This window comes from Phalacrocorax carbo, chromosome 16, assembly GCF_963921805.1.
Source record: "Phalacrocorax carbo chromosome 16, bPhaCar2.1, whole genome shotgun sequence".
Classification (NCBI taxonomy): Eukaryota; Metazoa; Chordata; class Aves; order Suliformes; family Phalacrocoracidae; genus Phalacrocorax; species Phalacrocorax carbo.
The window spans coordinates 9,375,345-9,400,598 of NC_087528.1; the positions used below are offsets into that span (position 1 = coordinate 9,375,345).

At 63.7% G+C, this 25,254-nt stretch overlaps 2 protein-coding genes across 7 annotated transcripts in view; both read left to right on the top strand.

The window, feature by feature from the left end:
* The first annotated feature begins 100 nt into the window (after positions 1 to 100).
* CYTH1 (cytohesin 1) lies at positions 101 to 19,737 on the top strand. 6 transcript variants are annotated; one of them, XM_064467200.1, is made up of 14 exons: positions 7,605 to 7,706; positions 7,739 to 7,817; positions 10,568 to 10,650; positions 11,779 to 11,843; positions 12,680 to 12,746; positions 12,953 to 13,071; positions 13,387 to 13,467; positions 13,607 to 13,719; positions 13,791 to 13,939; positions 14,041 to 14,152; positions 17,152 to 17,228; positions 17,542 to 17,613; positions 18,002 to 18,156; positions 18,372 to 19,737. In XM_064467200.1, exons 1-14 carry the CDS (start codon positions 7,620 to 7,622, stop codon positions 18,448 to 18,450), a joined length of 1,338 nt encoding a protein of 445 aa, XP_064323270.1. In that variant the 5' UTR covers positions 7,605 to 7,619; the 3' UTR covers positions 18,451 to 19,737. The 6 variants fall into 6 exon arrangements, with proteins under 6 accessions (XP_064323266.1, XP_064323265.1, XP_064323270.1 ...); XM_064467196.1 differs by lacking the exons at positions 7,605 to 7,706; positions 7,739 to 7,817 and adding an exon at positions 101 to 178 and having other exon boundaries at positions 14,041 to 14,153; positions 17,150 to 17,228; XM_064467195.1 differs by lacking the exons at positions 7,605 to 7,706; positions 7,739 to 7,817 and adding an exon at positions 5,508 to 5,531.
* A 1,386-nt stretch (positions 19,738 to 21,123) lies between these two features.
* DNAH17 (dynein axonemal heavy chain 17) overlaps positions 21,124 to 25,254 on the top strand; it is a 38,166-nt gene continuing 34,035 nt past the window's right edge. The window contains exons 1-10 of the mRNA XM_064467427.1: positions 21,124 to 21,468; positions 22,223 to 22,416; positions 22,675 to 22,867; positions 22,954 to 23,053; positions 23,145 to 23,230; positions 23,399 to 23,524; positions 23,852 to 24,007; positions 24,088 to 24,210; positions 24,596 to 24,763; positions 24,990 to 25,106. Of these exons, the coding sequence (XP_064323497.1) occupies positions 21,124 to 21,468; positions 22,223 to 22,416; positions 22,675 to 22,867; positions 22,954 to 23,053; positions 23,145 to 23,230; positions 23,399 to 23,524; positions 23,852 to 24,007; positions 24,088 to 24,210; positions 24,596 to 24,763; positions 24,990 to 25,106 (1,608 nt within the window). The remainder of the gene's footprint in view (positions 21,469 to 22,222; positions 22,417 to 22,674; positions 22,868 to 22,953; positions 23,054 to 23,144; positions 23,231 to 23,398; positions 23,525 to 23,851; positions 24,008 to 24,087; positions 24,211 to 24,595; positions 24,764 to 24,989; positions 25,107 to 25,254) is intronic.

Below are 25,254 nucleotides of genomic sequence, written 5' to 3' on the forward strand. Positions count from 1 at the left end.
GCTCGGCTCGGCTTGGGGTACCGGGAGAGGGGGGCGGGGCACCGGGAGGGGGCGGGGCCTACCTGGCACCTCGCCTTCCCGTGTCACGTGCCGCCGCCCGTGGCGGCCTCGGCGCCCTCGTCACGCGGGCGGGGCCGGAGCGGCGGCGGCGGCGGGATGGAGGAGGAGGGCGGCTACGGTCAGTGCGGGCCCGGGGCGGGGGGGGACGGGGACGGCGCCGGGGGGAGCGCCCAGCAGTGCTGGGGGTGTGGGGGGGCGTGTGAGACTCGGGGTCCCCCACTCGGGGTGGGGTCGGGCACGCAGCCCGTGGGGGCCGGAGAGGTCTGTGATCCGCGGAGGGGGGGGGGGGGGGAGGGAAAGGCGTGTTTGGGTCACGCCGTTTCCAGGTGCAAAACCGGGCTCGGGGGCTCGGGGCGGCGGGACCCGCGTCCGCAGGTGTCAGTGCGGCTGCTCCTCCCCACGCGCGGCCTTGGCCTTGGCGGCATCGGCCGGGCGGGGCCGTGGGGGCGGCGGAGGAAGCGCCGGGAGGAAATCGGTACCCGCTGGCCACAGAGCGCGGGGAGCGGGGCGAGATACCGGCGGCCGGTGCCCCCTGCACCCCTCGAGCCCTGGCCGTCCCGCTTCGCTGGCGGCGCGGCCTCGTCCTTCCCCGGGGCTCAGCCCCAGCGGCCCCGCACGGCCGGCGCCGTGCTTTGCTGCCACGGCTCGGGAGCTGCCTGCAGCGTCAGTGCTGCCGGGCTCTGGGACCCGCTGCCTGGCCACAGGGACCTGCTGCCTGCAGCGTCAGTGCTGCCGGGCTCTGGGACCCGCTGCCTGGCCACAGGGACCTGCTGCCTGCAGCGTCAGTGCTGCCGGGCTCTGGGACCCGCTGCCTGGCCACAGGGACCTGCTGCCTGCAGCGTCAGTGCTGCCGGGCTCTGGGACCCGCTGCCTGGCCATAGGGACCTGCTACCTGCAGCGTCAGTGCTGCCGGGCTCTGGGACCCGCTGCCTGGCCACAGGGACCTGCTGCCTGCAGCGTCAGTGCTGCCGGGCTCTGGGACCCGCTGCCTGGCCATAGGGACCTGCTGCCTGCAGCGTCAGTGCTGCCGGGCTCTGGGACCCGCTGCCTGGCCACAGGGACCTGCTGCCTGCAGCGTCAGTGCTGCCGGGCTCTGGGACCCGCTGCCTGGCCATAGGGACCTGCTGCCTGCAGCGTCAGTGCTGCCGGGCTCTGGGACCCGCTGCCTGGCCACAGGGACCTGCTGCCTGCAGCGTCAGTGCTGCCGGGCTCTGGGACCCGCTGCCTGGCCATAGGGACCTGCTGCCTGCAGCGTCAGTGCTGCCGGGCTCTGGGACCCGCTGCCTGGCCATAGGGACCTGCTGCCTGCAGCGTCAGTGCTGCCGGGCTCTGGGACCCGCTGCCTGGCCACAGGGACCTGCTGCCTGCAGCGTCAGTGCTGCCGGGCTCTGGGACCCGCTGCCTGGCCACAGGGACCTGCTGCCTGCAGCGTCAGTGCTGCCGGGCTCTGGGACCCGCTGCCTGGCCACAGGGACCTGCTGCCTGCAGCGTCAGTGCTGCCGGGCTCTGGGACCTGCTGCCTGCACACCTTCCCTCCACTCACACTTGGTATTCAGCTGCTGCCTCTGAGCACTGTCTGAGTTCAGGTTCTGCAGATCTGCAGGGCAGGCTCGCGTCGATGGCATCCGTTCAATATCTCACAAACCAACCCCAGCTCGGGAGTGTGTCTGCCTGCTGTGGGAGCGGCCGATGTGCACTCGAGGCCTGCTCCCAGGGTGGGCTGAGCGGGGTGAGGTGGCTCAGGGGCTGCAGGTCCCCTCTGTCATGCGCGTGCAGATTGCTTCCCTGCTTTCCTCCGTAGAGCATTCCCTCCCGGTCCTGCTCCGCAGCACCAGAAGGGAAGGCACTGCCTGTGCCTCAGCCCTTTGAGGCACGTTCCTGTGTGTCGCCAGGTGGGTTTTCTTTGAGTGATGACTTTGCTGAGGGGGAGGCTGGAGTCCGTCTGGGTGAGATCTGAAACCAAGGTCTCGATGCTGAAAGCTGTGCTGGTGACCATTCTTCCCAGAAGCTGCCAGTGCAAGCAGCGCCGGCTCACGGGCCGGCTTCCTGCCTGCTACAGTTGTGCAACGCAGCTGATTAGGAGGCAGCTGTTCCACCCTATAAGTGGCTGCACTCGGCAGTGGGGGGTTCACTGTGCGAGATAAGGTGCAAGTGCCCGGTGCCGCTGGTGCGCAGCCCAGCACGGGCGTTGACGGACGCAGCCCATTAGCAGGAGAGCGCTGCAGGGAGCGATTCTGTGAGCAGCCTCTTGCTGCTTCCCAGAATCACCTGGAAGATGTCCTGGGTTGTCTGTCAGTATCAGAAATTGCCTGCTCACCACGCCATGGGGGCCGCAGGGCAGCACGCAGGATGGGCAGCACAGTCAACTCCAAAACCCTGCTGCTGTCCCTGTTGCGAGGTCATCGTGATCTGCAGCTCTCCCGAAGCCCTTGAGCTCTGTTGCTTTTGCAGACGATGGTCTGCCGAGGTTTTGGCATGGTGGGAGCCTGACAGGGAGGCTCTTGCTGGTGGGATTGTGCTGACGCCAGTGTCTGCCCCATGATATGCGGCCGTTCTCCAGCCGTCTGCCTCAGCAGAGCACAAATCCCAGGGTGAGCAGCTGGCGGCACAGATGCAGGCTCCCCCCGCTCCTGCCAGGGTGGGGGCTGTGCTCCCACCCCCTCCTCAGCATCTCTCTGCGGGGATGGCAGTGAGACCAAACCCACCCCTAGACAGGAGCTGACCAAGCGCAGCGTCGCGGGTGCAAACATCTCTAGACGGTGTGGTGGCAGTGTCGTGGTAGGGAACTGTCCCGGCTGCTGCTGCCCCACTGAGCTTCAGAACCGGTGAGCAGCCTCCTGTGGGGAGTGCAGTCCTGTCCCAGCACCGTGTCCTGAGCTGGGCCCTGTGTCAGCTAAGGCCTAGCCCGAGGTGAGGGGGATTGGGCAGTGCTGGTAATCCTGCTGCACCCGGCGGATTACTGCTCGCTCTGGCCTGGGGGATTAAGGGATTTCTTTAAGCGGGGGTGATGCAGCCTTCTGCAAAGCAGCTTGTGCTTGGGGGGCCTTGCTGTCTCCAGCAGGATGGCTGGTGCCAGGAGGCAGGGTGGGCTGTGAGAGGTGCACGAGATCCTGGAAGGGCGGTGGGCTCTCAGCTCCCCCGGCAGGCTGGGGGGGTCCCCAGCCTCTCCCCGCTGCCAGCCTGCACAACCCTGGTTTGCAGGGAGGCACTGGCAGGGCCCTTGGAGCCAGCTCAGTTGTTTCAGAGGCAGCCCAGGACCACAGTGTGCACCTCTGCACCAAGGGGACAGGGTCTGGGGGCAACACTGCTGGGGGAGCTACCAGTGACACAGTAACCCCTTCCCTGGTGTGGCACAGGGCAACTTGCTGGGCCCAGCGGGGGGAGTGCCTCTTCCACAGAGCTCTGGGGCTCCCAGGTCGAAGACACAAGGACAGTGCAGAGATGGCACTGGGCTCAGAGAGCAAGGGCTGGGGCCAGCGGGGCTTGGGCAGTACAGCATTGGGCAGAGGCAATTAGCTGTTTCCTCGCTCGAGATGTTCAGGAGCAGAGAATGATAAGCCGCGTTGCTGACACTCAGCAGTTACATGTCAGGGACACGCAGGCCCCGCTGTTGGGTTGTTTCAGCCTGTCCATGTGCTAGGCCATTGCGACGGGGTCAGGTTCGAAGTTTCTGCTCTGGGCCTGAGGGAAGGGGGAGGCTGGTGAAGGGAGGCAGCTCTCCTAGGCCCTGCTTTCCAGCGGGTGGAGGATCAGGGCCCAGAGCCGTGGTAAGCATAACCCTGGGGTGTTTGTAAACACCCCATCTCACCCAGGCAGGGTGTGAGGATCGAGGCGGGTGTCCGGGTCACTTAGCTCAGGAGGTGTTGCCTAGCCCTGCTTCAAGCCGGCTGGAGCACCAGCAGGGGCTGATGCCGCATGGGGGTTTCTTCAGCTGCTGGTGCAGACCCTGGGCAGGCACTCACCACACCATGTGCCCAGCTCAGCCCTGCATCCCCCTGGCCCCTTTTGCCTGCTCTTGTACCGCCTGGCTGCTGAAGGCCCCCAGAGATGTGGCAACCACCGCTTTGGCCCCTGGGCAAGGGGAAGTGGTGCTGAAACCAGGTCAGTCACATCAGTGGCGAGAGCCTGGTTGCCCTCACAGCCCTGCAAGCTGCCCTTCTCCTCTGTCTTTGCTCCCATCTGCAGTAGCACTGCTCCTGGGAGTCGGGGTCCCCTCCTGCACTGCACCCTCCTGCCTCAGAGGGTGGTTTCCTCCCAGGGTGCCCTTCCGCACTGCCTGCCCCGTCAGGGCTCCTGCCTGCCCAGCTCAGGTTTCTCCTAGGTCAGCGCGTCCCAGTGCTTGCTGGCACAGGTGAGTGGAGCTTGCTGGCTCCTGGCAGCCAAGAGCCAGCAGCTGGGCTGTCCACAGGACGCTGTCTCGTGCCCTGACAGGCTCTGGGGTTACTCACAGCCATGCCCTGTGCTTGGGGATTGCTCCTGCTTTGAGGGAAAGAGCTGTCTGTCCAGTTTGCGTTTGCTTAGCGCCTGTGGGGCTGGGGGGCGCAGGTGCAGCGGGGATGGGGGGCAGGAAAGCTGTGCCCTCACCCCAGCTTCACAGCTGGCCCCGAGGTCGGGATCCCAGGGCAGGACCCCTCCCGGTTCCTGCTGCAGGAGCCCCCCAGCACTGTGGCAGAGTGGGAGGCACCTCCGTTGCTGCTGGGGCATGCCTGGAGCTCAGCCATTTAACTGGCATCACCAGGGGGCTGGCAGAAGGAGCAGCGGGCCTGCCCGTGCACGGTGTGTGGGGCAGGCTCAGCCTGTTGGGGCTGTGCTGGGATCAGCGCCCAGGCCCTGCGCCCCACAAGCATGGGCCATGGCGGCACCCCCCACTCCCCACGCCTCTCCAGAGCCACGTTGGGTCTCTCGGTGCACCTTCCTTTATGCAGCGCTGGTTGCTACGCGACCGCCGGCTCCCGATGCTTAACGCTCTTAATACGGAGGGATAAAACTGCTCTAAAAATACCACGCTGCCGGCCCCCCGCAGGGGCAAGGGGGCTGGCGGGGGGCAGGCAGCCTGGGGCAGGGGGGCTGCTGGGGAGTTCCCAAACTCCTCGTCCTCTAAGTGGCTTTGAGCCGCCGGCCAGTGCATCGGGAGCGGAGCGGGCTGGTGTGCAGGCAGGGAGCAGCGGGGATTGGCTGGGGCTGGCGCGTGGGCTCCTGCAGCTGGAGCTCCCCTGCCAGAGCTGCCTTCCCTGGCTCCAGCCAGAGCGGGGAGTCCTCCGGCTCTCTTGGCTGCAGCTTGCCTGCAGGCCCCAGCACCGGAGAGTCTGCTGCTCAGCCACACGGCACCTGCCAGGCCTCTGCCTGCTCCTGCCTGCCCTGTCGGAGCTGGTGGCATCCTGCGCAGGGCCTCCGCAGCATGGGGACGGTCAGCGAGCTCTGTGCCTCCAGCTTCCAGGCCTTCCTTTGCCCCTCGGTGGCCACCAAGGCAGGTAGGCGCTTTGTGCCCTCCCCTCCGCTTACCACGGGGTTCCCGTCCCCTCAGCAGATGTGATGGTGCCCGCGGCTCCGGCTCCATATGGCTCCTGCTGACAGCGGCACAGAGAGTCCTCGCTGTGCTCCCCACACACCGCCAGCCTCCTCAGGCTCAGGCCTCTGCAAGTGCTGAGCTCCAGCAGGACAGCTGGGCTCCGGGCTGCCTTGCATGGCATTGCCCTGCACCGGTGCTGGGTGCCACGCTGGGACAGGGGTTGCTCAGGAGCTGCCGGTGGTGGCCGGGAGGGTGCACGCAGCCCAGTGCGGCTGTGGCAGGTCCTGTCCCAGCCCCTCACCCTCCTGCCCTGGGCGATGCATGAGCACTCAGCCGCCCTCGCTGCTGCAAGTGTCTGTGGCTGCAAGGACAGCTTGCGGTGGTGCTCTCCAAACCGAAATCTGTGCAGGGCAGCCCAGCACCTGCTGCGCTGGGTCTGCTGTTGGGGCTGGCTGCCCATGGGAGCTGCTGCTGTCTGTGGGTTCCTGCCCGAGTGTGGGACCAGGGGTGGCTGTGCTGTGGGGCATGGGGCAGCGAGACTTCCTCCGGCCAGTCCTGCACCCTGCTGGCAACTGAGGCTGAGCAGCAGCAGGCTCTGTTCCGCCTGAGGCCCAGCATGGTGAACAGTGCAGAGAGCAAGTGAAGTGCCTGCCAGGGAGCACTCCCAGCACCTGAATGGTGCTCAGTGCACGTGGACACGGCCAAGCAAGTGCTCACCTGGCCACACTGTGGGCCAGGGCTATGCGCACGGGGGTTGCAGGAGGCTGGAGCTGCCAGGGAACAAGGCAGTGGCTGTGGACATGGGTTCCCTGCCAGGCTTTGGGCACAGGGAGTGGGGGTGATGAGCAGGGCTGTGCTGAAGCAGCACAAGGACCCTGGCTGGCTCTGGGCACAGGGTCTTTCCTGGAGCTGCCTGTCCATGAACCCCTCTCCTGAGGCACCTCGGCTGTCAATGGGGAAGGACAGGGCTGACGCAACCCAGAATGCGCACGCGGCACAGTGAAAACAGGATGTGGTGTGCTGAGATGGGCAGGAAGTTTCTTGGGGCCCTGCGGGTCCCCCAGCTGCCAGGCATGACAGGAGCGGGCAGCGGTGCCCCACAGCAGAGCCCAGCAATGGCCAGTGCTGGCACCGTGTGCTCGTCCCCATGGTCTGCTTAAACCCAGTGCCTTTGCCCCTGTGGTACAGGCTGGTGGGAGGGCTGGGTAGCAGGGCAGCACAGCTGTGGGCCGAAAGACTGATGCAAGGCTTCCAGAGCCCTTCCTCCCCTTGCACCATAGCTGGCGTTGTGGGTGCTGTTTCTCCATCTCATGCTGCCGAGCAGGATTTAGCTGAGTCAAGGCGGCCGAGGCTCACGCGGCCTCTCTAGGCAGCTGATAGTGGGACAGGGACGTGCCAGGGGTTTGCTCCTGCTGCAGGCACGGCCTCATGGGCCCTGGACTCCACTGCACAGTAGTCTCATACGGAGCAGTGGGGTCCATACAGGATCCCCAGAGCAAGGGGGCAAGACAGTGGGGAGCAATCTCCCATGGGGACCAGTATCGCTTCCGGCCCTGGTCCTGGTTCTGGTCCCATCCAGCCGTGTGAGCTGCCATGGAGTCTGCAGAGGGTGGCAGGCACCAGTGGTCACACAGCCCTCCTGGTCCTACCCAGGGCTCGGTCCTTACAGCCTGCACAGGACCTGGATGTGCAGCGCAGAGTTTGAATGAGCTGCACAGGGAGCTGTGGGGCAGGGCTGGGAGTCTGCTGGGGTGGGGGGCCCCACCTGATGGAGGGAACCCTGGTGTTGCTCCAGCGAGCTCAAGGTGTGCTGAGTCGAGTGTCTTGGGCAGCCCCCAAAGAAGGAAAGGCTGGGCCAGCCCCCAGTGCCTGTCTGGCAGGGACCCCAACACTTCACATCCCCCAAACCCAGGGCTGAGGATGGGGAGCAGGGCCCTGGCTGCGCCATTTCCTCACCCAGCCGGCAGCAGAGGAGTTAAGGCACTGTTGGCCCTGGGCTCGTTGTGGCAGGAACAGGGTGTTGCTGGTGCTGGCTCCTGGTGAGGCCGGGATGACGCCCAGGCGGCCCCGGAGCTCATTGGCCCGGCGCAGCCCTGACTCACCCCGGGAAGCACCAGAAGCACCGGGGCAGGCAGGTGTCCGCACCCCGAAACAGCAGCACCTCTCCAGAGCTGTAGGCAGCACAGGCACAGCCAACGGAGCCGGTGGAGAGAGCCTGCCAGGATGGTGCTCAGGGCGGAGGGCAGCGGTGAGCCCAGCTTGGGGAGGCTGGTGGGGCTGGGGAGAGGGGGAGGCAGGCAGGTGGCTCTGCGTCTGCCCTGCTCCTGTGCCACTGGCCCTGCCTGCTTGTCTTGGGGCAGCAGGGTAGGAAGGGAACACGGGGGACAAACATGGCCTCTGCATGCCAAGGGGGGCTGTGCTCTGTGCTGGGCATGGCGGGAGTGGGGGATGTGCTGCTGCTCCTGCTCAGAGCTGCCGTAGACCCCGGCAGCCTTGGAGCCCAGGACAGATGGATGAATCCCGCTGGTGCCCCTTGCTGCCCTCCTGCTGCGGCCAGTGTACAGTCATTGGGCTCGGATGTCGGCAGCAGGAGCTGCGGGAGCCGTGGACCCCCTGCTCTGGGGCCTCATGCTGGCAAGGAGCAGGCGCCAGCGCTGGGATCTCCACAGTCCTGTGGGTCACTGTGCCCCAACTCCTGTGCCAGGATGAAGCTGGGGCAGCGGGTGCCTGCTCCAGCCTCCCCTTCCCTGCAGCCCGTGGCAGGGCTCACTGGCCTCTCGGGAACCATTTGGGCTCTGCTCGGTGCTGCGGGGCAGGAGCTGTGCAGAGTGCCGGGGAAGGGTTAACGCCCTCTTCCTTCCCCAGAAAAGCTCTTGCGTATGGGGTTTCTCTTCCTCTGGCTGCTGCTGACATGGCTGGGCTGGTGTCACGAGTGCTCACCCTCCACTGCAGCAGCGCGGGTGGGGAGGGACCTTCCTGGGCTCCTCTGCCCTACAGCTTCTCGTTCTCTGCTGCGCCTGCCGTGGGGCCTGCTGAGACCCCTGCCCGCTCACAGGTGGGCAGGGGGAGGCAGAGCTGCCTCTGCGGGGTCTGCCTTGCTGCTCGTCAGCTGAGTGCCAGCAGGTCCCTTTGCTGGATCCAGCCTCCCACCCTTGACCAGCTCGCCTCGAAGCAGGTCCAACCCTCGCACCGAATTTCACCTCCCCTCCAACTGCGGCTGGGCGGGAGGGTCCTGCGACGCGTGCTACAGCCCAAGGATTTAGGGGGTTTTGTGTCTGGCAACGGGTGTGTGACGCAGCTCAGCCCTCCCACAGCAAGCCCGCGCTTGCTGGGTGCCCTGGGCGCCGGGCAGGAGGGGCTGAGCACCTGCAGGAATGGCACTGGGGTGCACGAAAGGTGCTTGGATATATCGATAAGGCAATGCCTCAGGTATTTTAAGTTTAAATAACTTCTAACTTGGTGCTACGAGCCAGGTTGTCTGGTTCATACTTCTAGTGTTGGAGACTAAAAATATTGAGAAGTGTTGCCGTCGTGTCTGGAGGGGTGGTGTCGCAAACTCAGGCTGCTGCTGACCTTGGCAGTAGGGGATTTTTGCGAAGGAGGAAGCTCGGCAGAAAGCCGGAGCGGAGCCGGGGAAGTGCTGAGTTCAGAGATTCGGTTTGTGTGGTTGCGATTGCCCCAGGGTTGTGTGTGGCTCCCACGGAGGAGGTGGCAGCTCGGTGGGGAAATGATGCACAGTTGAGGACGGTGCCGATCCAAAGGCATGTGGCGTCCCTGGGTGCTGGGATAGGGCAGGTGGCCATGCTGGGGACACTCTGGGTGAGTCCAGGCTGGTGTCAGCAGTGCCCTGGAGACCACAGCCGTGGTGGCATGCAGAGCCTCGGTGGAAAGGAGAGGTAATGTTTGGGGAAGGATGGAGCAGTGGCAGCCCTAACACACGCCTGTCCCCAGTAACCCTGTGCAGGAGGCAGTATGAAGGCCGAGCTGGTGGGTGCTACTGCTGCCTCCCTTGGGGACACCGATCCCTCCCTCTGGAAGGACAGTGCTTTGGTGTTTTCACGGGCAGCCTTGATGTGGCATACAAGGGAGCTGCTGGAACCTGCTGGCAGAGGTGGGAGGCGTGGGCAGTAGACAAGGGCTAGGAGCACTGTGGGAGGAGTGGGTGACCTTGGGGACAGGAGGGAACAGAAATGGGATGCCGTGTCACTGTAGAGCAGGACCTCATGCACCAGGGAGCACCAGGGATGTCCCAGGAGCTGCAGGGCTCAGGAGGAAGGTGGGGCGTGTGGCACCCCAGGCTTGAGACTCTGGGATGATGTTGGGGGGCGGGGGTGCCTGGCTCCTGTGGGTGACGGGGAGGTGTAGATGGCACGGCATGTGGGCAAGGTTTGTCCAGAGGGCGCACCGGCTCTGGGCCCTGGCTCGGAAGGATGGATCCCGTGCAGAGTGGGCTGCAAGGACAGTCAGGAGCTGATTTTCTATGGGGCTGGCCCAGTGCAGCAGAGGAACCCGAGGGCTCCAGGTCCTTGTGGAGCCCGGTACTGTGGGGCACAGCAGAGCTGCCCAGCCATGTCAGGGACTGGGACAGCCACCAACACTGGCCCAGCTAGGGTAGAGCGGAGTTAAACTGGACTCGGCGGGACGGCAGGGCTAGAGCCAGGGGGAGCAGCACTGGAGCCAGTCCATGCTGGTCCTCCCTGCCGAGCCGCCGTGGGCTGAATCAGCAGGAACAGCAGTGCCTGGCTCCCCCGCTGCTGCCACAGCCCACCAGGGTGATGGCCTGGCCCTCACATTCCTCGCGTGCCGTCGGTGGCACTCAGCCACCGTGCAGGGCTGGGGGCACTGCTCACTGGCCCAGCTCCTCCGGGCACCCAGCAGCTCTGTGTCCCAGCTCCTGACGGGCCCCAGGCTACCGGCAGGGAGCAGAGGCTGTGCCTGGAGCCTGGCGGGGATGATTCCCATATCCACGCGTGCTGACTTGACCGTGTCTTCACTCAGTGCCCAGTGACCTGACCCCAGAGGAGTGCCAGGAGCTGGAGAACATCCGCCGCCGCAAGCAGGAGCTGCTGGCTGACATACAGGTGTGATGCTCAGGGCCACCACCGTATGCACAATCCCCCTGTCCTGGACGTGGCAGCTTCTTGCTCGGGGCTGTCCCCTGGGAGGCAGGGGACAATCTCCCTGCCTGTGTCACTGGGCAGGGTCCCTGCAACCCCATCCAGGGTCCCTTGCCGTGCTTGCTTCTGGGAAAGGGGAGGGTGGCTCCTGGGGAAGGTGAGGTGGGGAGGAGAGGCTGCCCTGGCCAGGGCTGTCAGTAATTGCCGGGGGATCGGGGTGCGCTGCCCTAGACCCACAGAGCCTGTGCAGGAACAGGCCCAGGCAGGGCTGTGGGTTGGGTTTGTGCTCCTGTCCCCTTTCCTCGCCAGCCCCCCTCTCTTTGTGGCCCATGGGGGCTCTTGTGGACCTTCTAAGGCAGAGGACTGGGGCTGCTGGAACTGCAGGGCATGGCGAGCTGGGCCCGCAGGGTGGACACCAGCAGCTGCTGCAGGGAGCCCATGATCTGCTGCCCCGATGCCTGATAGCATTGCCTCTGCAGAGCCCGGCGCCAGGGAGAGGGTCCCAGCAGGGGAAGTGGGCCCAGCCTGGCAGTCGGTCTGCCCTGCAGGGCCGAGGCGGCCATGGCTTTTCCTTGCGCCCCACAGAGCTCCGGGCCGTGTGCTTTTGCTATTCCCCGTGGCTCGGGGCACCGGCGTCTCTGTGCCAGCCCCTCCCTGGCACGGGCAGGGACCGTGTCTCTGGGCCAGGCCATGCCCTGGCAAGTGACTGTGAGGTCAGGGCTCATCTGGGACACCCGTCAGTCATGTCCCTGATTAAGGCAGCAGAGGCTAATTATTGCCATATGCTGGGCATGATCTAAAGGGATTAGGGGGTAATTTTATTAACCTCTGAATCTCTTCCTTCCTGCACGTTCGGAGTGTGTCGATGCTGCAGGGGGATTAGCAGTGGGGTGCCACCAGCCCCCTCCGTGAGTGCCCCCCAAGCTAGTTCAGCCCCAGGGCAGCAGTCAGGTTGGAAGGAGGGAAGGAAGGAGGAGCTGCTGGGGCGTTGTGGGGGAATGGCCCCGGGGCTACCATCAGGGCTGGGGGACTGGAGGGTTTGGGAGGGAGGGGGGCAGGCACCTCCTGTCTCAGTGTGCTCTCTCCCCTCAGCGGCTGAAAGATGAGATAGCAGAAGTGACGAATGAGATTGAGAACCTGGGGTCTACGGAGGAGAGGTGAGTCCTCTGCTGTCAAGGCGGCCCAGGGCCTCCACTGAGCCCTCTCCCCTGCATCAAGGCTGGCCCTGAATGCTGACTCACTCACACCATGTGGGAGCCTTAGACAGCTGAGCGGTGTAGCCTGATCCCATGGGTGCTGGTGCAGGTAGCTTTCCCAGGCACCCTGAATTCCTTGGAGCAGTAGCAGGATCCCAGTTCTGAACTGCTGCTCCAAAGGTCTGTTTTTCCAAGCCTCAGCCCCTCTGTCTGGACGCAGAGACTGTCGGACTTTGTTATTCTGAGCTGGCGCAGGCAGTGCCAGCCTGGGATTAGGGGGTCCTGGCAGCCGATGGGAGCTGACTCCCAGCGTCATTTCCAATCACCTACTGGGGCATGAAGGCTGTCACCCTCACACTGGCCCTGCTGGGGCCTGAAGGCTGCTCTCCCCAGAGTCCCACCGCACCCAGCTTGACCTAGCCTGCCCCATGCAGAGATCACCTGCTGGGATGCTGTACCCAGCACCCCTTCTGCATGGGGTGACCCCATGGACTGGGTGACCCCATGGACAGGGTGACCCCGTGGATGGGGCACAGCAGCTCCTCTTTGCTCTGGGGCCCAGCAAGCCGAGAGCAGACCCATGCTGCTGTGCCACGGTGCAGGGCAGAGGTGTGGAGCAGTGTGCCAGCTTCGCCCCGTGCAGGTTCAACACAGAGGGCCTGGCCTGGTCAAAGTTGCTCAGCTCCCATTCAGGCCAGACTGACCCCTCTCCGCAGCGCTCTGCCCAAGGGATGAGGGGCGAGGCAGGAGGCAGCCAGGCTCCTCCTGGGCACTCAGATCTGCTTTGGGCTTTGCAGGAAAAACATGCAGAGGAACAAGCAGGTGGCCATGGGCAGGAAGAAATTCAACATGGATCCCAAGAAGGTACTGTGGGGTGGGCTGGGCAGGGAGCAGGGCAGTTCACCAGCCCGTCTGGGGCTGTGGTGGGCTCTGCCACCTCGCAGTCCAGGTGCCTGGCCACCCGCTGGGCTGGGGCAGAGCCAGCACCCAGGGCAGGGGCTGGGGAGGCAGCAGGTGGGCTGGCAGGGTCAGCAGCAAGCCCCAGAGCCGTGTCTCTTGCACCGCTCCAGGGCATCCAGTTCCTGATTGAAAATGACCTGCTGAAGAACACATGTGAGGATATCGCTCAGTTCCTTTACAAGGGAGAGGGCCTCAACAAGACAGCCATCGGTGACTACCTGGGCGAGAGGTACACTGGCCTGGGGTGGCTTGGGTCTCCTGCGGGTGCCCTGGGCCATCACTGCCTCAGAGACGAGACACTGCGGCTCTTTGAGCTTACAGAGCAGCTGAGTGGGTGTACAGCGGGGCTGGGCACCCTGAATGCTAGGGAGAACTGGGGGGCTGTTCGATCCGTGTCTGGCACTTGTGAGAGGCTGGTGTGTGCAAAACCAGCCCAGGACTCAAGTGCCAGGGGTAGCTGCAGGTTTTCCCCACAAATGAGCAGCTTGGCAGTCACAGGACTTGCTGATCATGCATCCCTCGTGCTCTGGCTTTGTTCCTGCAGGGATGAGTTCAACATCCAAGTCCTGCATGCCTTCGTGGAACTTCATGAGTTCACTGACCTCAACCTCGTGCAGGCCCTGCGGTGAGCAAAGGGGGCTGGGAGCGGAGTCGTGTCCCATCAGGGGAGACAGGCAGCAGGCTGGTGGGGGGCCATAGCAATGTGAGCATGGTTGGAGGGCACGTGGAGCCACCAAAGCAGTGTGATGGCTTGCTCTTCGCAGGCAGTTCCTGTGGAGCTTCAGGCTGCCTGGGGAGGCACAGAAGATTGACCGGATGATGGAGGCCTTTGCCCAGCGGTACTGCCAGTGCAACCCTGGCGTCTTCCAGTCCACAGGTGAGTGCCTGCCCTAGCCCCTCTCCCTCGCTGTCCTGACTCACAGCTGACTTTCCCCTCTGCCCCTGTAGACACCTGCTACGTGCTCTCTTTCGCTATCATCATGCTGAACACCAGCCTGCACAACCCCAACGTCAAGGACAAACCCACAGCAGAACGCTTCATTGCCATGAACCGTGGCATCAATGACGGGGGGGACCTACCTGAGGAGCTGCTCCGGGTGAGGGACAGGGTGTGGAGGGGCCGAGGCTGGGCTGTGGAGCTGGCCCATTGCAGGGCTCCTGGGTGGAACAGAGCTGACACTGTGTATTGTTGTACCAGAATCTTTATGAGAGCATCAAGAATGAACCTTTCAAAATCCCTGAGGACGACGGCAATGACCTCACCCACACGTTCTTCAACCCCGACCGGGAGGGCTGGCTTCTGAAGCTAGGTGAGCGCTGGCAGCTGGGCAGATGTGGCCTGGGGAGGAGCTGGGCCACGGGTGCAATGCCCCTGGGCTGCCTGCACCTCACCTGCTGGCCTGGCTCCTCGGAGCATGGCCCTGCAGAGGGACAAGAAGCTGCAGACAGGGGCACAGCCCCATGAGGAAGGTGTCCATACATACAGCAGCCCTCCATCTTCCCTGAGCTGGGTGGCAGGAGCAGACTCACAGCTGACGAGGCCCTGTGGTGTGGCTGGGTGGGCATCCTGGGGGATTCTGCATCTAGGTTGGGCAAGCCCCGGGTTGCAGAGCTGGTACTGGAGCCTGATGTCAGAGCACGGAAACTGCGAGGCCCTTCTCATCACCAAGTCACAGGAGGGTCCTGTTGGAGCAGGCCCCCGGGAGCGAGCGGCGAGCTGCCCCAGGCTGCGTGCGTCCCCCTGCTCCATGCCACAGACTGGTCCCTGCCTCACCTTCCCACAGCATTATCACCTCCGCATCCTGGCTCCACATGCAGGCAGCGTGCATGGCATCCCCGCGGCCCCGCTGCACAGCCCGGCTCTCGAGGCCAGCGAGCCTGCCCCACGCCCTGGCTCCTGTGGCTTCTCCTCTTGGCAGCTCTGGGGAGTCCTCTGCCTGGGTTAAGCGAGGGAGGACAACGGGGTGCTGGCAGGAGCAGGGTCTGGTGGGATCCTTTCCCTGGGGCTCTCACTGGGGTTGAGGCTCTGTCCTCTCACCAGGGGGTGTTTCTGCCATATTGCCACCCCTTTGGGATGGTAGAAGGGCCTTACCCCCCCACCAGTGCAGAGCCTGGTCCTGGGGCTGAGCAAGGGCCATCTGCCTCTTGGCTCTGGGGTAGGGGGTTGTCGGGGGGAGCCCCAGGTCTGCCTCTCCTGTCCCCAGGTGAGCCCAGCACCCCACTGGCAGAAGGGCCCCATGCACAGCAGGTCAGCATCTGCCGCCATTGGGGCTGTTGGCAGCTGAGGGGGTGAAGAGGCGGCAGAGCAGCCATGGCTCCCAGCCTGGCTGCCATAGCTCAGCCCACTCGTGGGGCAGGGATGGACCCCACAGGGAGGCCATGGGGCAGGGGGAGCCAGGCCCAGTGCCCCCCAGCCAAGGAGATCTGTCCCACAGAGCCACAGTGAGCCAGGGCAGGTTGATCCCTCACGGTGGTGCCGCCGGCCCAGCCCCTCATGGCTTCCCTGCTGCAGCCCTGCACCACTGACCCGTGTGGGATGAGGGGGGTTCTTTGGGGTTTCCTCTTTTTTTTTTTTCTTTTCCTTTCTTTTTAATTTTCTTTTCTCCCTCATTTGTATGTTTCCATGATTTTGGCTCTTCCCTTCCTTGCCCCCAACTCCAGGAGGTACGTACCCCTCTCCCCGCTCTGCTCACGCCGCTGGGGCTTCGTTTCCTTTTTGTTTTTAATTGCTGGTGATTAGTCTCATTGCTGCTGCTGCTAACCACCTGCACTGCCCCAGGGACCTCGCCTGCCGAGGGGACAGCCCCGCTCCTGATGCTGCCAAGGCAGGGATGCGGGGTACCAGCCCCACCAATGCGAAGGGCTCCCCGAGGCCTGCTGGCCCCCTCCGCTGCCCTGGCGCACCCCACAGCCAGGGACGGACAGGGCCGCAGTCGCTCCTTGCCCAGCCACTGGTGGGGGATGCCTGCCCACCCGTGCTTCGCCGTGTTCGCAGGCAGCTCAGCCTGGCCACAGTGGGTTTTTGCCTCCAGCACCATGAGGGACAGGGATGGGTTTGGGATGTTCTCAGGAAGGGCCCCAGCCTGTGCACCGGGGTGTTGGGAGGTGCTGAGTGCCGGGAGCAGGATGAGAGCAGGGAGGAGCTGTCCGTGCAGTGCCCTGTGCTGTGCCACGGGCTAGTGGCAGTCCGTGTGCTGGGTGCCGGCACTGCCCTGGATCACCACCTGCAGCCCTGGGGTGCCGGGGAGTGTTGGTGTTCCCCTGTGGGGCTGCACGGGCCCTCAGTCCCATACAGCTCTGCAGGCCCTGCCTGACCCCACGGAGCCCCGCACCCCTGCGGGCCCTCAACACCAGGTTCCTCCTGTGCTCCCTGTGCCGTGGGACCCTGCCCTGGCACATGGCTTCTTCCCTCCCACAGACCCAGGAGAGGAGGTGGTCCTGGGAAGGCTTGTGGCTGAAGATGGTCATACCCTGGGTTTTGGGGTGACCTTGGCTGGAAAGAGTCAAAGGGGGGTTTTCTTCTAGGAAGTGCTGGCCCCAGCCTGGCACTGGGGCAAATACCGGGGTGGGTGGCCAGCTGGCATGGGGGAGCAGGGAGGCTCGGGGCCTTTCTGGTGCGCTGGGGGAGATGAGCACGGCCCCCAGTGCACACAGTTCCTCCTCATGTCTGCACAGTCCCCAGGCAGCACCGCCTGGGTGCTCATCCCATGGTGGCAGCACATCTGGCACTGCTGTGATGGCCAGAGCATGCCGGCATGATGGAGGGGGAGCCAGGCCCAGGGGTGAGCAGTCCCTGAGCCCAGGGAGCAGCTTCTACCTCTGCAGTGGCAGTTGTGAAACTCCCTCCCACCAAAAGTCCGCAATCCATGGTCTTGGCCTCGTGCCTTTCCCCAGCGCTGGGCTGTGCTGGCCAGGATGCAGTGGGCCCATGGTCAATGTGAACAGAAAGCCCCTGCACCCTCCTGAGAGCTGTGTGGCTGCAGCGTCCCCTGGCCATGCTGAATCAGTGTTTTGGGTGGGAATGGGCGCAGCACTCCGGGCCCGATCCCCCCTCCCCTCCATCCTCATCCCGTCTGCTTTCCGCTCCTGCTCATGCCCTGCCCGGCGTGGTGTGTGCTGCCTGCTGCTGCTGTGCCCGGCACCCACCGGGCTGCCTGGCTCTGCTTGTGCCCCGGCACCCGGTGCTTGTCTGTGTGTGTCTGTGTGGGCTCCAGCTCTGCCATAGCCTCCATGTGCCGCGAGCCTCCAGGCGCGTGCCCTGGCCGCGCTCTGCTGGGGCTGCACCCAACCTGCCTCTGTCTGCTCCCAGGAGGCAGGGTGAAGACGTGGAAGCGACGTTGGTTCATCCTGACTGACAACTGCCTTTACTACTTCGAGTACACGACGGTCAGTGACCTTTGCTTGGGGTCTGCTGAGCCAGGGCAGGGAAGGGCACCGGACCAGCCCAGTGCTCATCTGTCTGCATGGCACAGACCAACACGGCATCCCAGCGCGGGGCTGGCAGCCTGCCTCTTGCCATGCTGAGGTGCTGGTGACTGCAGGGGTGCGGGACACGGCTGTCAGGCCGGGCAGCACTAGATGCCTGTGCAGAGGGGTGTTGGGGATAGAGGTGTTTGCAGCATCCAGCCCTGCCTGGGGCACGTGGGTGGGGTTTGGAGGTGTCCAGCCTGCAGCTAAACCCTCTGCTTCTCCCGACCAGGATAAAGAGCCCCGTGGCATCATCCCCCTGGAGAACCTCAGCATCCGTGAGGTGGATGACTCGAAGAAACCTGTGAGTGCCGTGGCAGGGTCCCCTGGGGCTGGAGGGGCAGACCTGGTGCTTTGGTTGGGGCAGGAGCAGGGCAGGGAAAGCTGGGAGGTGCTGCAGCCCCCGAGGGATGGCCCCGGGAGAGGTGGGAGGGCCCTGCAGCTGTCACTGCCTCCACCCATCACAGCAGCCAGGTGCGGACTGGGGCTGGTCACCGCAGTGTCCAGGGCTGGTGGCAGGGCACGCCTGGGGGCCATGGGGTGACAATCACAGCATGTCCATCCCCCTCTGCTGCACTGGGGGTGGCTGTGCCAGGGGACTGCCTGCAGCCTCGGTGCTCTGCCTCATCCCTCCCAGCCTGGGGTCCCCTTTGGATGCGGGGGCTGCCTCTGAATGGTCTCCTCCCTCCCAGAACTGCTTTGAGCTCTACATCCCCGACAACAAGGACCAGGTGATCAAGGCCTGCAAGACGGAAGCGGATGGGCGGGTGGTGGAGGGGAACCACACAGTGTACCGCATCTCCGCCCCCACTCCCGAGGAGAAGGAGGAGTGGATCAAGTGCATCAAGTGAGTGCTTGGAGGAGCAAGTGGCAGGGTGCTGGGCAGGGGCACAGCCGGGTCCTGCCTGCTGTGCTTGAGGAAGGGCAGTGCTTCCCAGGACACCCTGCAAGGGCTAGGGGGAATGGGCTTTCCCAGGGCACAAAGGGAAAGGCTGCTGACCAGCCCTACAGCAGTTTTCATCTGGCTGTACAGCTAACCTAAGCCCTTGTTCCCCCTGCCAGGGCAGCGATCAGCCGGGACCCTTTCTACGAGATGCTGGCCGCCAGGAAGAAGAAGGTGTCCTCCACCAAGAGACACTAGCAGCCTCCACTGGCCTTGTGAGGCCAGCGTGCCCCTGGCAGCCTGAGCATCTCCCCTCCCCAGAGGGCTGCGGGGCTGGGGCTGCGCTGCAGCCTGGCCCTTGGGGCCCAGGACCTAGCTTCAGCTTCGCAGTTTCTTTACTGTGGGGAGAGGGAGGAGACACAGGCATCTCGGTGGCTCTGGCACCCCCATCACTGCCTCATTGCCAGGACAGCATCTTCACAGGCTGGAGCTGGACCAGCAACACCCCCCACAGAGGGACCTCTGTCCTGTCCCAGGCTCAGCTGCAGGATGGGGAGTGCCCTGTGTGTGTATTGTCCTCTCCCACCTTCGCCAGCTGGGACTGGGCAGTCGGGCACCATGGGCACCCTCCCTGCTCCCAATCCCCCCAGCAAGTGTGCAGCCGCACATGCTGCTGGATCCCACCAGCACCCATGTCCTGAAGTACTTGGGGTGTCCCATTGGGAAGGTGAAGGGCTGGCAGTTAACAGACAGCAGTTTTGGGGGTGCTGCAGGTGCCAGGGTGAAGGATGGCAGCCCCAGGGCAGCTGGGGGATGGCTCATGGAGGCACGACTCCTGGCCCTCGTTGTAGCGGGCCTGGGTCTGTCCTGGGGCTTCCCCACGCTGCTGCCTTGGACCCTCCCAGCTGTCTCCTGCACTGGCAAAGGTCCCTGTGGGTGCAGGGAGGGCTGAGGGGCAGAGACTTGTCACCATCATGGGGTGCAGTGGTGCCACATGGTGCACAGACATGTCCTCACCCAGCTGGGGGGTGCTGGAGCTTGGATGAGGGCCCTGGTCCGGCAGCACTGGCTGGCATTGCCCCGGCTCGTCCTTGCAGGGTGATGCCCTCGGCGAGGGGCAGGGGAGGCTGTGACAGGGGTGGCCATTGTCTCCTCGAGCACAAGCTCTCGCTTCTGAGCAGGTGGGGGGATGTGCCCAGGGCCTGCACCAGCGACAGCTGCTGTCAAGGGGGTCCAGCCGGGCCAGGGGCTACAGCCCCCGTCTCTGCCTTGCAAACATCCGTGTCTTGTCCTGTTCCCTCAGCCACCATGCACAGTCTGGAGAGAGGCGCCTGGATCAGTATTAGTCTATTTATCAGAGGTGTAAATACTCCTGTATAGTTTTCTCCTTTTAGATTATTTTGTATGTTGGGTTGTTCTGTGCAGAGACCTCTCCAGAGGGTGGGGGAGTGGCAGGGTTTTTTTATTCTAACTTTTTTTTTTTTGCCACGGCCTTGTAAAACTAGTGCTGAGGATCTGCAGCAAATAAACATCAAACCGCGTTCAGCCCTGGCTTCCTGTGGTCTGTGTGTGGCTCAGGACAGGCAGGAGCCCCCGGCTGCCCACCACTGGCCCCCCACAGTGATGCCACATTAGATGAACCTGGCAATGCTGCATCCCAGCACAGTCCTGGTTTGAGTCCCTGCCTGTTTCTGTTCAAGGCCTCTCGTTTCTTGGTGCACTGGGGGGGTGTTTGCATGCCTTGTGCCTTGCCAGCTCCCCTCAGCTTCCCCCAGCCACCAGGAGGGTTCCCCGGGGACCTCGCTGCAGGGGATGGCGGGGGGGCCGTGCCAGGTCAGGATGGCTCCTGGCCCCGCATCCTGCGTGCCACCTGCCTGGTGTGCAGTGGGGCGTCACTGAGCTCGGTTGGGCTGGGGGGCAGCTCCCCACCTGCAGGGACCTGTGGGCTGGCCCATGCAGCACCGGACCCCCAGCTGCACAGTGGCACACACTGCACCAGTGTGAGGGGCCTGAGACGCAGGGGTGCTGGGGCACCCCCTTGGGTACCCCCGTTCACATCCCAACTCTTGTCTGGCAGCTGCTGGATGGCCGAGCCCTGGGGAGGGACCCTGCCCTGCCTGCGATGGGGACAGGGAGGGAACCATTGCACCAGCCCTGGTCCTGTGCTGGGCTCTGGGGTATCAAACCTCCCTCGGGTGGTACCAGCTCTAAATAGGAATGTGATCAAAAGCTAAGTTGGGGCCAAGGGCGAGCCAGGAGCCACGGAGCCCGTGCTGGCCATGCTGGGGCTGGGGGAGGATGGTCCGGCCACTTGCACACTCGTGCAGAGATCCAGGCCACGGTGGGAAGCCTGGCAGAGCCAGGGGCAGCCCCCACCATGGACCCTGCCCCATCTTGGACAGGGCAGCCCTTGGCACCGTATCGTGAGTCGGGCTAGGATGGGTACGTGGGCAAACAGCCCTCGCCAAGGGGTGCCGGGGTGGATGCTGGGGGGGGCGAGCAGCCCTGCAGTTCCGAGGCAGTTGGGCTGCACCTGGTGTCGGTTGGGGCCGGTGCTGCTGTCGGTTGCGGGTGCAGGTGGGGACAGTTGGGCTGCGGACAGTGGCTGGAGGCTCTTGGAGGGCTGAGGGGAGCGGCAGGGCAGTGGAACAGTAGGGCCAAGCAGGGATTGGGCAGGCTGGGGGGGCAATGGGGCCAAGGATGGGGCAGGCGGGAGGGGGCAATGGAGCTGGTGGGGGCAATGGGGCCAGGCAGGGATGGGGCTGGCAGCTCCCTATGAGGCTGCAGTGTGCAAAGGGAAGGCTGAAGGCAGTGGCAGGAGGGTGGTGGGGTGTGGGGCCTGCACAGCCCCTGGCTGAGTGGGGTCTTGCCCCCGCCCCCCCCCCCCCCCACAGGTGCTGGGGAGCTGTGGCCAAACCCTGTGCCGGCAGGATGTCAGCTCCACTGGACGAGCAGCATGGCTTCCTGGAGAGCTTCATCACATTGCTACTGCGGGTCCGGCTGGACAAGTGGAGCAAGTTTGTGGGCAGCGAGGAGGCTGCGGCTGTGCTGGACAAGTTTTTCAAGCAGCAGGATGTGCTGGAGCTGGTGCTGGGGCTGAACCCTGCTGGGCAGCTCCTGCTGACCACATGCTTCCCACCCACCCTCAGGGGTAAGGGTGTCTACTTCGTGAAGAAGAAGAGGGAGAACATAACCCGAAAGAACTGCCAGAGCAGGCTGCTGGTGGGAGACGTCAGCCCCTCACCAGTGGAGCAGTTCATCACTGTGGTGGAGGAGGTAGGTTGCCCACACAGGAGGGTGCCGGGTGCAGGCTCAGGGCAGGCAGGACAAGCCGAGCTCCCCACACATGCCACTGCCACCTGGACACCCGCTGCAGGCTGCTGTGGCCAAAACTTTAGGTGGGCTTGAAGAGCAACTAAAGGAAATTAATAAAATTGCCCCAGGCACTGGCCCCTGCGTCGCAGTGGCTCCCGGCCACCCGCCCTGCTCCCCACCGGGAAGCAGATCTGGGTGAAGGTCACAAGCCTGGTTTTCTCCCAGGGCCCAGCTGGATCACTTTCTTGCTGTGGTTTTAAAAACTCAGCGTAATTCCCCCCTTACCCGCGTACCACAGCTGGGAAATGTCTGAGTGGGTTTCTCCCAAACTTCCCATAAATATTCCCACTCAGTGGACTGCCAGCACAGAGCACCCAAAAGCTGAGTGAGGCCCCAGGAGCCTCTGCAATGCTTCCTGTTCAATGCCAGGGGCTTTTGCTCATGCACCAGCCCCTGACCCTGCTGGGTGCACTCACTGCACCACTCCCAGCACTTCCCAAACCATGAGCTGGAAAGCAGCCACAGGGTGAGGGGTCTTCTGGTCATCCTGATGAAAGAAACATCAGCAAAACACATCTGTGGCTGCCAGAGCTGTGACTGGGCTGAGACCAAGCTCAGATGGGCAGCAAAAGGGGACGCTGTGCAAACCAGCACGGCTGCATGCGGCTCTTCACAACAGGAGAGCTGGTGCTCCCGACTGACCCCTCTCCTTCAGGTCGTGTCCCCCCTGCTCCTGAGTAAGGAGAACATGGTGGACTGGCCCAGGGTGATGGTAGAGGAAATCATGCGACAAGTCCACCGGCTGAAGAATGAGATGTTCGTAATGGGTGGGAAGATCCAGGGTAAACCGCTGCTCCCACTACCGGAGCACCTGGACAGCCAGGATGACTCCAGCACCATCCTGGAGTGGTAGGTGCCAGCAAAGCCTGACAGGGTCCCAGGGCAGCACAAGCCTGGGGAGGGAGGGATGGGAATCAGGATGCCAGCTTGGCCCCTGAGCATCCCTGGGCACAGCCACCCCTCAGCAGCAGAGCACCTTCGAGCGGCTCATGCCGGGCTGCTGTGCTGGTGGAGGTGGCTGCAAGTGGGTGCGCCGGGCTCCCCTGGGGCAGCAGGGGTGGTTCAGGACCAGTCCTGGTGCTGGAGCGTAACCAGGCTGCCTTTCAGCCTGGGAGGGCCTGTGAACATTTCGGTGCTGCACTCCATCGAGACCATTGTCATCGAGTGGTCCCACCAGATCAGGGACATCCTGAGCAAGGACTCAGCGCAGCCGCTGCTGGAGGGGCTGCACCCCCTGCCCAGGGCAGAGTTTGAGTTCTGGCACACCAGGATGGTTAACCTGCAGTGCATCAATGACCAGGTACCGCCTCACCCATGGGTGGCTGGCAACCACGTGTCCCCAGTGCTGAGCCCCTGGTGCTAAGTCCACCACCTCTTCCCTCCCAGCTGCTCTCACCCCGAGTGACGGCCTTGGCTGAGATGCTGGAGAAGGCCAACAGCTGCTACTGGCCAGCACTTCAGAGCATGTTCAGGGACGTCAACACCTGTAAGCCCCTGGGCAACATGGTGGGGAGCTGCCTCCCACCCCTCCGGCAAAGCTTCCCCATCCCTGATGCAGAGTTTCTTCCCTGGTCCAGGTCTGGAGGAAGCCAAGGACATCAGCCTCCACCTGCAACCACTTCGGATCCTGCTTGAGGAGATGGAGCAAGTGGATTACTTCCAGGTAAGTTATATGCAGCAAAATAACCAGGCATTGCCTGGCTTCCTTATCACAGTAGAGGCAGCAGCACTGAGCCCCAGAGGCTGCACGTGGGTGTGGAACCACCCTGGCTCTGCCCGACCCTCATTAGTGTGGCCACAGTCCGGCACTAACAAGGCTCTGCTCCTGCAGCTGCAGCCCTACGTGGACAGGGCGCTGTGCACCGTCCGCCTCCTCCGGGCTCACTGCCAGCCCTACAGCTCACCTGCCCGCATCATCGTCGTCCTGCAGGAGATCTGCAACCTCCTCATGGAGATGGTAGAGACCTGGGCCCAGCAGCAGCTCATGTGGGACAGGGGCAGGGCAGCACCAAGACACCGCTGCCTCCTGCAGCTGCCCTGCTGTGGGACCGTTAGCAGGAGGGGTGACACAGGACAGGCGTGGGGAGCACTGCTGGGGTGATGTAGCGATGCCCCAGTCAAGGGACCAGCAAAGACCCCACATAGGGCTGGAGGGGGTTTGGGGCAAGTGTGGGCTGCAGGCAATCACCAGAGAGCCTGTGGGGCCAGAGGGTGGACAGGGGGGCAGGAGAAGCCCCCTTGATCCCCTCTGCCAATGGCCCCTGCCTGCATCTGCCTGTCCTAGACCCGTAACTTCCTGAGCCCTGAGGATGTGATGAAGGGCCTGCAAGGAGAAACTGAGGAGACCTTAGGAGGAATCAGACTGAGCATTTCCACCATAGAGAAGCTCTTCCAGTCCTACAGCACTTACTGCTCTAACCTGATACCCACGTTGTTTCCGGTGGGTGCACGGGGTGGTGCAGGTCCACCTGGCCCTGTCCACGTGAGCTCCACCTGCTGATGGCACCTCTCCGCTTCCAGGAGGAGCCGCAGCTCTGGGAGTTCCCCCCCTCCCTCATCTTCAGCAGAATGGACTCCTTCCTGCACAGGCTCAAGACCATTGAGGTGACAGCAGAGCATTTTGGGACACAGCACCAGGCCTATGTGGGCTCTTCCTGCCCCAGGGGTGCCAGGGTCATCCCCTGAGAGCGACACAGGGGCAAACTCTGCTCCGGCCCCAGGGCGGGCTGGGGCTGCCGCACAGGCAAGGAGCAGAGGCGGGGTGGGAGCCCAGCAGTGCTGCATCGCTGGGAGCACAGCAGCATTGTTCCCAGCACACCATCTGTGCTCCTGCACCCCCTCGGGGCTGGATGGCCACCCCCAGCCAGGCCACAAAGCACCGCTGGGGAAGGTGCTCCTTGGGAGCACTGAGCTCAGAGGACACAGCCCTGCAGTGGTCCTGCAGCTCCTGCACCCACAGCGCTGGGGCATGGGGAGCCAGGCCTGCCACCGAGAGGAGCCAGGTGAGATGATGGTTTGTGCTCACCAGGAGCTGTACCAGACAGCTATTGAATTTCTGAAGCTAGAGAAGGCAGAGCTGGGAGGAGTGAGAGGAAACATCCTTGGGAGCCAGATGTTTCAGATCTACGAGGAGGTGTCTGAACTCATCAAGGGTTTTGCTGATTGCAAATATGATCCCTTAGATCCTGCAGAAGAGGTGAGTGAATGCTGGTATGGGAGTGCATGCATTTGCTAATTTGAGAAAAAAAAAAATCGCTTACCAGAACATGCTGGAAGAGTTCGTATAAAACTGTCCCACGGCAGCATACATGCTTGCCTTGGGGCAGGTCACGGGCATCTGGGTTCAGCAAATCCCTCGTGAAGGGTTTGGGAAGGAAGCGCAGAGTCTGCGCCAGCTTAAATAATTTTGCTCTTACTGGCAGCAATTAAACAAAGACTTTGCAGAGTTCCAGGAGAAGATTCAGGACGTGGACAGGCGACTGGCCACCATCCTCTGCCAAGGCTTTGATGACTGCCACTGCCTGGCATCTGCTGTGAAGGTACACGTGCTCGATGGGTCCTGCCCTCAGGCACAGGGTGTCCTTGCCTGAGCGCCGGAGGCTGGCAGCAGGCACGCCGCCTGCAGCCCAGCACACTGCACCAGCACGCTTGGGAGTGGCTGTGGGGGTGTCACCGGGCTGTTGCGGT